Raw genomic sequence first — 10,963 nt, forward strand, 5'->3', positions numbered from 1 at the left:
GCATCACCCATTTATTCCATCCCTCCCCGCATTGGAGCGTCTGCTGGGTTACCCAACCACCTCTAGGTCAAGCCTGTGTCGGATGGGTTGAGTCATTACCTCCATCTCCTCCCCAACCCTTCCAGGTCCCAGGGCTTGGTCTGGTTTAGCAAGCTGGGAGGGAAGGCTTCATCCCTTCCATGTGGGGAGTCTCTGAGGCCCCCACAGGCCTCTTGGGACCAGGATTTTCCTGGTATTTGGCCTGACTTTGTCTTCCCTGGAACAGTGCCTGGTGGGCACTCCTATGTCTTCAGCACTATAGTCCCTCCCATCACCAACTACACCACCCAACAGATGCCCTGAGTTTGCTTCCCGCCCATCTCTCCACCCCAGCTCCTTCTCTGGCTAGTCATGGAAACTTGGACTCCGCGACTAACCTCTCTGGGCCTCGGCTGACACTTCCATAAGATGGGAATAGTAACACTGCTCCCGCCTCAGAGGGGACACCGGGCCAGCTGCCTTCCTGAGGCCTCCTTCCAGTTTTCTTAGGTCTGCTCACCCTCAGCTCTTTCTCGCCCTTGCTCTAGAACACCTCATCTGCCACCACATGGGATTCTTAGTTCACCATGCCCCTCTTCCCCGTGTACCAGCTGTCCTCGGCTCCTAACTCTCTCCCGGCCCCATCCTCCTACCTTCGGGCCCCTGCGGGCTGTCCTGTAAAGGTCTGCAAACAAGTCCAACAAAGCCCCTGAGAAAAAGCTCCCAGAGAGTCAGGTCACCGCTTCCCTCTGCACCCTCCCCACATTAACCAGGAAACCTAGAGGATACAGAGCGCAGCCCAGTTTCCCCCTGGGGACAGGAAGGCACAGCCTTCTGGTGCCAGTGGGGCCCTGGGCAGTCCCCTCTGGGTGCAGCCCAGCTTGCACAGCCCCCCATCTGTGTGTGTGCCCCCTGCACAAACACACGCAGCCCCCGCTCAATTCTCCCACAGCCCAGGCTCCCCAGCTTCCCCTCCCCCTCTCCGTTCTCTTTCTGTGCTATGCTCCTGGAACACACCCTCCCGGCCCACCAATCCTACACAAGCCACTGTGCCTTACAAGCCTCAGCTCCAGAATTTCCCAGCTTTCCACTTGCCCAGCCTGCCTTAGTGGGAAGGGTCTCTGTGGTCTGCTCCCTAAGCCTCTCACCCCTTTCCCCTCCCTAGGAGGAAAAGCAGCCCAGGCAGCCCCTTCCCAGCATCTGGGTGAGGGGACAAGAAGGAGGAAGCACTGTCGGTTCTTTTCCCTGAGACTCCTAGATTTTGCACCAAAATGCAGGGTGTGCTCCTGTTTGCATTTTTTTTTTTGTTTCCTTTCTGAAAATAACCATGAAACTATCATTTCCTCCCACTGCCTTTTCCCTATCTTATTTGGATGAGCAGAGTTGCTGGGAGAGGTGGTTTGGAGCCACTGGCGGTCTCCTTCTCTGACCCGGGTCCGGAGAACTCACAGGTGGCTTTCAAGCAGGTGCTGCCAGAGGGGCGCCAGGTCCCACGGTGGGGAGGGCAGGAGCACAGACACTGGGCACCGTGGATCCCTGTGAGTGTCTCAGGCAGAGACCTCCGGGACACCAGCTTTTTGCCCTGCCTTGTCCCGGAGTTGGCAAATACCAGGAACAACTCTGCCCTGGTTTCCCCTCAGCTATAGCTTCTGGGTGTGGGGGAGGGACCAGCAGCTCAGCCCCCTCCCTTGGCTGACTGGAGGGGAAATCACAGTGGTTGCAGACTCTCAAAGTGGGGGAGGGGGGTCAACACAGGAGAATCTATCCTTAAACAAGAAGGAAAATGGTATGCACGGCTGGGGGTATATTTCTCTTTGTCCATTTTGTTTCCATCCAGCGCCTCCTCCCATTCAGCCATTCGAAGCGTTCAGGCTGAATGCCTCCAAGAAGCAAGCCTCTAAAGATGCCAGATCCAGGTTGGGGTGGTGGATCAGAGAGGCCCGCAAAGGAACCTGCCGCTCATTGCACCTGAGTGCCTTGAGGCCCAGCCCGCTCCCCATGGCTACCTCCCCCAGCCTGTGCTGTGGAGGCACGGGCCCCACAGGTCTCAAGCCTCCTTAACACCTCAGATATGTGGCAGTGGGGAGAGCAGTTAGAAATGAAGGGGCGAGAAGCCAGGGCTCCTTGCCCTGACTACTTTCGCAAGGCACCCCATCCCAAGGGCTCAGGGCCGCCCCGCCCCCCAGGGTTCCAGTCTCCAAAGTCCACTGCTGCTTGCCTTTGTTACTGCTTGAAGACTGCCCTGAGGGAAGGGCCCTGGGGTCCTGGGGGGTGGGGGTGGGGGTGGTTACAATGTCCTCCAAGGCAGGGGAAGAGGTTGGAAGAGGGGCTAATGCCTGGGCAGCACCGAGACCTTGGCCTGGCCAAGGCAGGGGGAGTCTGTGCCCCCCGAACCCCCGCACGCTCCACACCCTCCCTTAGCCTCTCTTCCTGGGCACTGCGAGCCTTCTTTAAGAATTCTTTCCTGATCGGTCCAGAGATAGAGCAGGCTAGGACTGGAGGTACACTGGCCTGACCTCAGTGGCACTGCTGGTTCCTCTTGCAGGGCAATGAGACCCTTTCTACATGACCCTTCTTGCTGGGCACCACCTTCTCACTGCACATGTACCCTCTGAAAGGCTAGAGTAGTAGTGTCTGCCCCATCCACTGACCAGCTTCTCTGGGTTGGCCTGCTACAGTGAGGACCCCATCTCTTTCTTTGAGTGTCCTCGACTGCCCAAAAGGCAGAACCCCTGATGTGATGCCCTCTCTACCCCCACGGTCCTTCCAAACACATCCTCCCCATGCACCCCTTTGGTCCTGCCCGATCTTCTCCAGCAGGACCCTTCTCCTCCCCCCTCTTCACTCCCTGTGCCAGGCTGAGCTGCTGGGCTATTTGGGGCTTTGGCTGGCCCCGCAGTGTAATCAGTGCCCAGGGATAATTGCCACCTGCCCTGCCGGTGTCTGGGGGCTGTCTCGGCCGCAGCAGCAGGGGGCGGACACTGGGCAGCCAGGCCTGGAGCAAGGTCAGGCTAGGGCAGTCCTCCCCACTCCCTAGATCTGCTCTCACCGCATGTGGGATCTGCAAGGATTCCCTAGGCAAGCCATCCTCTCCTGGGGGCTGTGCTCACCTGGAGCACCCTGTGGCTTTGGCCCAGGGTGGAGGGCTATCCCAGCCAGGGCACAAAAGTCCTAAGGCTACTGTATCACCCACAATCAGCTCAAAGCCTGTCTTCCCTGTACTGGTCTGATATCATTGGGCACCCCTTCTGGCTGCAAGCCGACCTCTGGGCGGTACCACAGCCGGAGTACGGGCTTTGCAGCAAGAAGGACTTCTGTTTGACCATCCCAGGCTCTCCTGTGACCAAGACCAACAAGTTCATTGTCCTTCTTTAGGGAGACAGCAAGGTTAATGAGATGGTATGTGAGTGAGTCTCCTATAAATGCCAGCTCCCCCCACTGACCCCCCACTTTGCTACTTTCTTTTCTACTCCAAGGCAGTTTACATAACCTGGTTTTAAACACCTGTCATTGTCACTTGGCCAACTCTACGACCTTGGGCAATTCGTTCAGCCTTGGTTTCCTCATATATAAAAAAGATCCTCAGAGGAGCTGCCTCATCAAGTTACTATGAAGAATACATTATCTTAGGGCGCCTGGCTAGCTCAGTCGGTAAAGCGTGGTGACTCTTGATCTTGGTGTTGTGAGTTTGAGACCCACATTGGGTATGGAGATTCTCTAAAATAAAATCTTAAAAAAAAAAAAAAGAATATATTATTGAATACATGTCACATGCTTCACCCAGCACCAGTAACACTCCACAATGATGGTTATTATTATGGAGAACTGCAAAGAGCAGAGAATGGGGGTGGGGAACATGAGGAAGCCAACTTTGCCACAATCAGAAAAGACATGCCAGGGCTGATGGGACAACTCACACAGCAATCCCAGTGCCTGGACATCCTCCACAGGAGTGAGAGGGACCTCCCTCGGGACTTCTCCTTCTTGCAACCCCGTCTGCTCTGAGGTGATGCCATATAAGCTCCTCGCGGTCATAGAACACCCAGCACCAGGGGACATTTTGGTTTTTTAAGAGAATCAGCAACAGCAAAATCAAGATGAAGTAGCTTTGATCTTGGGAAACGTAGAAATAAAATTGTTTCTTCTCCTTTACTAATATAATCCAAGGGTTATCTGTCCTCACCTTTGGGACTCTTTACATGGATATCCATGAGTGGCTGGCCAGTTGAAGGGCCATTCAGACAAATTCCTTCTTCCCAGGTGGGGAGAATGGGCCAAAGGGCTGAGCCAAAAGAACAGGATTCGCAGGGCCGTCCTGTCCCTCATACAGCCCAGCTTCAACCCTCCCTGCCTTAGTGCCTTCCCCAGAGAGGTGCAGAGCTCCCATCGCTGGCAGCCAGGACAACAGGACAGACTGGGAGAGCGCGTTGGCTCCTCTGCCCCATCGGCACCAAGGCAGGAGCAAAGAAGGCCATGCAAGGTGCCCGATACTGCCGCCTTGAGGATGGAGAGGAAGGGAGAATGCTGGAGTATGGGGCATGGAAAATGGGACTGTCCCCACCTGCAGGAACTGCTCAACCCCAGGCTGAGCTCTGAGGCCCCAGCCCTAGGCAGCAACTGTCTAGCCCCACCACAGCCTGGGCCCCAGCCCTGTGTCACAGCCATCGTGGGCTCCCTCATCCTCCTCAGCCACCAATGCCCCACCTCAGGGGCTATGTCTCAAGTGACTTCACTCTGTCTTCCCCCTTCCAGGTGTACCCTGGACCCACCTGGAGGAACAGCCACCTGGAGCCAACTCAGACCCCAGGGAGCATGGGCTCAATGCTCCCCCTGCCAGTTCTTTCTAGTGGGTGCCTCCTACTACAGGTGAAGCCATCAGGGGGCTGCCCTGGGAATGATGCCTGGGACACGTGTTGTCCAGGGGCACTGGTTCCCCTGCTGGGTGCACTCTTTCTCACTCATGTCTCCTCCTTGGCTTCTGTGAGCTAATCAGGGAGAAGGAGGGGGAGGAGGGGGATGCTGCTCGCCTTCCCCGTTATCTGCAGCAATCCACGGTGACTAATGCTCCCAGTTGGTAAAAAGGCAGTGTAATCAAAACACTTTTTTTTTTAGTCCTTAAAGTTAGTCATTCTCCCAGAGTGGAGGAAAAAAAAAAGCCCACAGCAGGCACCATGAAATGCAAGCTGAGAGGCTCACGCTGCGGGTGGAACTAAAGCATTGGCCATGGGAGCTCCCTGTGGGTCTGAGGCTCGGGCTTTCTTCCTCCTGGCCCTTGGATAGCCTTCCTGCACACCCTCCTTTGTCCTTGCTTTCCTCGACATCTGGGCTGTCTGATCCCTGAAGGACTTCCGTGCCAAGTCAGGATCTGCCCTCTGCTCTCACTCACCCTGCCAGGTGCTGCCACCTGCTGGTCCTCAGCTTGCCAAGCTGGAGGAAGCATATAAAAGCGCCCAGGATGAGGCCGAGCACCAGTCCCTTGTTAGGTGCCTGGTCTCCTGCGAGCCTGCCCTCCAGCCCCAACCCCACCATTCCATTTGTGTTTCTCCTATCTGCAGGCGTCTGCTGCTCCCTCCCACTTGGCCTTGACAGAACTATAGGTTGTCAGAAGTGGTAGGAACTTGAGGAATCACCAGTGACAGGTGATGTACCACCGCGGGGAAGAACATAAGGCTCAGGGCCAGGTTGCTCGGGTCAGAATTCCATTTCCCTACTTACCAGCTGTGCTCTGTGTTGATCACAGTAATAGTACCTACTTCATAGGGTTGTTGTAAACAACTAAAACAGAACCACTCACTCACATCGTGAGAGCTCAATTATTAGCTCATAATAAAAACAATAACAACAACAACAAAATAATAAAGTAGAATGCACCTCCTTAGTCACCCAAAGCAGACATTGCTAATCAATCACAGAACTTCCCCGCCAATGGCAGACTCCCCAGAAGCCTCAGTATGGCACTCCAGGCAGCCAGTAACCAGCAATTGGAGCTGGCAAGTGGGATGGCACCCATTTGCCATCCCAGATCTAACCTGGACTCTTTATATTACAGTCAAGAAAGATGAGACGCCCCCCAAGGGGGGAAGAGACTCCCTCAAGCTACGTGGAGACAGAGCCAGGGTCAAGACAGTTATTCCTGGTCCTGACTGCTTAGCTAGTGCAGCCTCTGACTTGACACTTTACCATGACCTTTGAGCCATTGAGGTGTGCTTCCCACCACTGGAAACTCTTACCCTCATAGCTTCCATCTTCCTCCACCCTTGCTCCTCTCCCATGTCCTTGGCCCATGGCTGCCCAAGGAACTCTCGTTCTGAGGCATCTCGCTGAGCAGATACAGAGCCAAGTGGGTAGTGAAAACATATAGAAACCTGAGGGTCTCAGTCATTAATTTATGCTGCAGGAGACTCCTGGGCACCAAAGACTTTGGGGCTGCAAGGGGGCTCAGCCCACCAATTTAGCCCCTTACCAGTCAGCCCCTTGAGTCTCAGCCCTTATGTTGTGATGAAACCCCTAACGGCCCGGCTCCAGTTCTGGAATCCTTGCTCTTAGCTAATTAGAGGCTGGCGTGGTGAGATAATCAGAGAGTCAGGCCTAGACCTCTGTGTGCGGAGGGCATATACGACAAGCCCAGAGAGGAGGGTCAGTGGGGGCGGGGGGGGGGCTGCTTACCAATTTCTGAGTGAAATGCTCCAAGAAGTAAGGGGTGTGGTGGCACAGCTGGTTCTCTGGCTGCTTTCCCTCTGGTGCACAACTTTGTCTGCCCAGGCAGATCTTTGCCACCTGAATACTCTTTGAACTTCAGGCTCAGACTCTGGGGGAGGAAGCCGTGTTCACCAGGCTTGCAGCCAGAAGCATCCACTTCTACCCAAGATCCTCCACTCTCAGCTTCCACATAGACACTGAATTTGCTCCTTTTCCACCCCTCCCCTGAAGGGGCAGGATCAGCCTGCGTGGTGCCGCTCTTTGGTTCTGAAGAAGGACATAGCTCCCACCCTTGGGTCTGGAGACCCTGCAGCTGAGTTTTCTAGGGCAGTGGGAGGTGTTTGTGCTTCCTGCTGTTCAGCTGCCCAGGGATCAATGCCACATGGCAAGTCATGCTCATGGAGGGAAGCTTGTGGGTCCACAGGGCAGCAGGGGACCTGGCCATCCATCCTCAGCGTGGCACACCTCATTCAGGCTGAGCAAATGAGCCACAGATGAGAAGTCAGAGCAGGGGCACTTTCCAGACAGACTCCTAGGAGGCCAGCATCCTTTCCAGTACCCTCCGAGGTCCTGCAGGCCACATTAAATAGCAGGGATTGGAGGTAAGCAACCCTAGCTTGGCCACAAGCTGAATCCTTCCCTTCCAGAAGATTCATGTTTGGCTTCCTCCCAAGATGTCACAGATTCCTCAGAGCTGCTCACTTCTCTCAGCTTGCTTCTCTGTGCAGGCCCCACCCCACAGGCTTTCCCCATTTTCCTATTTCCTGAGGGCTTCTTCAGTCAACAAGACAGTCAATTTAAAACCTCAGAGTGTTGGCAACTTAGGTGATATCCAACCACTCATCTTCTAGACAAGGGGGTCAAGGCCCAGAGAGAGGATGTGATTTCCTGAGGTCAGTCCTAGTGTCAAAGACGGAACTAGAACCCAGGGCTCCTTCAGACTCTTAATCCAGAACTCATCATTCTTGTCCCATAGGATGTGTCTCCTACCCACAGCCTTGAAACAGACTTCCCTTGGGACATGGTGGTTGCCTAGGCTAATACTTTTAGAAATTATTTAACACTCTGGGACAATAACTAAGGGATACAGAGTGTGGGAAAAGGAAGAAGCAGGTGGGAGAGCCATCTGCAGGTGTTAGAATGTCAGATGGTTCCTAAACCACAGCATCCACCACACCTTGTACACAGCAGCAGGGACTGTCCCTCCCTTTGCCCACTCTGTGCCCTGGCTGCCTTTTGGTGACTTCCCCTCATCTTTATTCTTCAAGCCTTCTCTAGTGCTCATTTTGGCCTGTTTCCTGAGGAAGAACATGGTGATGAAGCCGATCTGTGTAACACACTTGGCTGGAAAACCTCTGTTGAGTCAAACTCTAGACCCTCAAAGATGGAAACAGGAAACACAAATGAGAGACTGTCTCTTGTGGACGATCCTCTGAGCCCCCTACTCCTCCTGACCTGGGAAGTCAGGACAAGTAACACATGTCTTCTGTTCAATGACTTAGCTGCTCTCCAAATGACCCTAAAACACTTAAGATCCATTTGAAGGAAGAGAATTCTCAGAGAGAAGGCCCTTGTGGGCCCAGCAGTTAACCTGTACAGGCCTCACTGCCTGCTCCTCTCTTCTAACGCAGAGAGGTTCTTAGGGGTGAGGAGGCCAACATGGCCCTGGACCCCAGGCAGCTTCTGAGGCACTAAGGACCTGAATTCTGACTTTGGGAGACCCAAAGTGAGCCGTTTACCTGGAACTCAGTCCCCTTCTCAGCTAAGACGGGTTTGCTCTGCCTGGACCCTCTCCAGCCCTCATCTAGGATTAACCTACCTAGCCTGATTAGCCTTCAGGACTTGAATTACACATTGGTGTCTCCTAGAAGCCTTCACTAAAACCCATGGGCAGCTTGCAGGAGCCCCTTATAGGCAGCCACAGTGCCCTGTCCTTTTCCAACCTATGTTATTACTTAGTTGCCAGTTACTTCTCTCTCTAGGTAAGTAGCTCTGGGAGAGAATAAGGGCAGGATCCTTACTTCTTTTTCATGGTTGTATCTTTTAGGTTAACACAGTGCCTGGCACATTGCAGGAGCTCAGTGAATATTTGTTAAATGACCAAGTAAAAAGAATGGGACCATTCACATCATCTGGGTTCTGTAGAGGGGAGAAGAGGGAAAGACTGGGAGACATGGAGCAATCCTTACTCTTTTTTTCTCTTTTGTTGGTTAAAGCTACAGAACATTTCCAACCTGAAAAGCACCTGTTTATATTCAGAGCCCTATGCCATCTCACAGAAGGGAATAGATCCATTTGTTTCTTTGTTTGTAACAGGTAAGGCATGTGCAGGGTACAAAATTTCAAAGATATTAAAGACCATACAGTGAATGTAAGTCTCCCCAGACTTCAGATGACCCCATGGCTCCTTCTCCCATCAACAAATACTGCTACTGTCTCTGGATTAGAAATCTCTTTACAGACAGAAAAACTGAGGCAATAACAAGGTTAAGAGGCACGTGTAGTAAGCGAATGAGAATTTTACAAGCCAGTGTCTCAGGCAGAAAACGCACCCGGGGGTTCCCACGCCGCCGGCACAGGCTGAACCCCAAGCCCCGTGAGGCAATACCCCAGGTCGCGGGCTGGGGCAAGTGCGCGGGACGCCCGCCGCCGCGGAAGGGTTAACTCCCCGAGCCCCGCCCACCCCCGCCTCTTCCGGGCACAGTGGGCGGGGTTCACGTCACTTCCTGGAGACTGGCTGAATCCGGAAGTGATCCCTGAGGACCCTGTAGCGGCCGAGGACCCCGGCAGCAGGGCCAGGTTCAGGACCATGAGCTGGTGAGTGAGGCCGGGACAGCACAGCCGCTGGAGCCCCAGGCCCGCCGTGCGCCTTGCCCGCGCCCACCTGAGTCCCTTCGCCCCCGCTGCCTGCCTTGCCCACACGGACCCTCCACCCAGGGTCGTTCGAGGGCCCTTCCTCCGGTGCTTTCCCGGAGGCTCCGTCTGTCGGCAGGACTCACCGGGATATGGGGCGGGGAATCTCCTTGGCCTGGAATCCTGCGTCTGTTTCCTGACTCTTTCTCTTCCAAGCTCGTCCCGTCTTTTCCCAGCTGCTTGAAGTGAGGAACTTTCCTGTCTCCTCCTCTTGTAAATATCCGCTGAGGTGGAGTAAATGCCTTCTTTCTCCCTGTGGGCATCTTTTCACCGCTCCCGCGGCCCCAGAGCTGTAGCCCTCACTGGCAGTCTGGGCCCAATTCACTGATCAAAAAGCCACTCGCTTTCAGATGACTAGCCTTTGCACCACTTGACAGTCTTCAAAGGACAAAACTTGCTTCTCTTTTGGAAAGGTCCAGAATTGAACACCCACACCCACACTCCCAGTGTGGGATTGGACTAGTTTTAATCATTTCCAGGGCCATTACCCACTCACTGCTTTCTCTTGAAAATAGCGGTTGGTAAGCTTAAACATTATGGGGACTAGCAGGCCATGAGAAAAGACGCTAGGAGTCTCAGAGATGTAGAGTCACGACTCCAGAGTTGGAAGGTACGTTGCTATATGTGCTAGGTTCATGGTAGATACTTCATAATATTTAATGGTTGATTTATTTTGTAAGACTCAGTTTGCCCAAAGGGCCTTACCTTCAGGCCCAAGGACCTGCATATCCATAATGCGAAACCTCAGAGGATCCAGCCGTAGTTTGCTTGTCTGAATACATTGACCCCACCCCCCCGGGGATGTACAAGATGAATCAAACCTTTTGGAATCCAAGATCCATTAGCATCGGGAACATGTTTGCCACTCTGTCCTCATAGTCTAGCTGTTTCTTTTCACAAAGTAAATGTGTGATAACTAGTCATGAATGAATGAAGATAGTAGAGTATCCTTCAGGAAGGCTCTTAACGGGCTCACATTTGACCATTAGTGGAGACTAAGCTCTGGCGACAAGCAGCTAATGTCAGTCAGTGTTCAGGACAATTCTGCAATACAAAATTTAAACCATTTCTGTCCCCTCCTCCCTCCTGTTTCTTAGACAAAGATTGATGGACAAACGTTAGACAGTTGGTGCCTGCACACGAGGGCAGCCTGGAGCAGTGCCCTAATAAGCCCCGGTAGGAACTGCTCCTTTTCCCTCCACCTTAGCTCCAGGAGGCCGATACGGGGCTAGAGCCTTGAAAGTTAGCTAACTTTCCCATCTTGTTATAACCTAGTTAACAATGGGCAAAGTAGCAATCCTTCAGTTCCCTTTCCTAGAGGAATTACTTCCTT

General features: G+C 53.5%; 1 protein-coding gene across 1 annotated transcript in view; it reads left to right on the plus strand.

The window, feature by feature from the left end:
• Nucleotides 1-9,428: 9,428 nt before the first annotated feature.
• BIN3 (bridging integrator 3) overlaps nt 9,429-10,963 on the plus strand; it is a 42,548-nt gene continuing 41,013 nt past the window's right edge. Inside the window, exon 1 of the mRNA XM_019466966.2 lies at nt 9,429-9,534. Within this exon, the coding sequence (XP_019322511.1) occupies nt 9,527-9,534 (8 nt within the window). The 5' untranslated portion in view covers nt 9,429-9,526. The remainder of the gene's footprint in view (nt 9,535-10,963) is intronic.

The sequence above is a fragment of the Panthera pardus genome, unplaced genomic scaffold, assembly GCF_024362965.1.
Source record: "Panthera pardus isolate Hobbes unplaced genomic scaffold, ASM2436296v1 HiC_scaffold_13, whole genome shotgun sequence".
NCBI classification, from domain to species: Eukaryota; Metazoa; Chordata; class Mammalia; order Carnivora; family Felidae; genus Panthera; species Panthera pardus.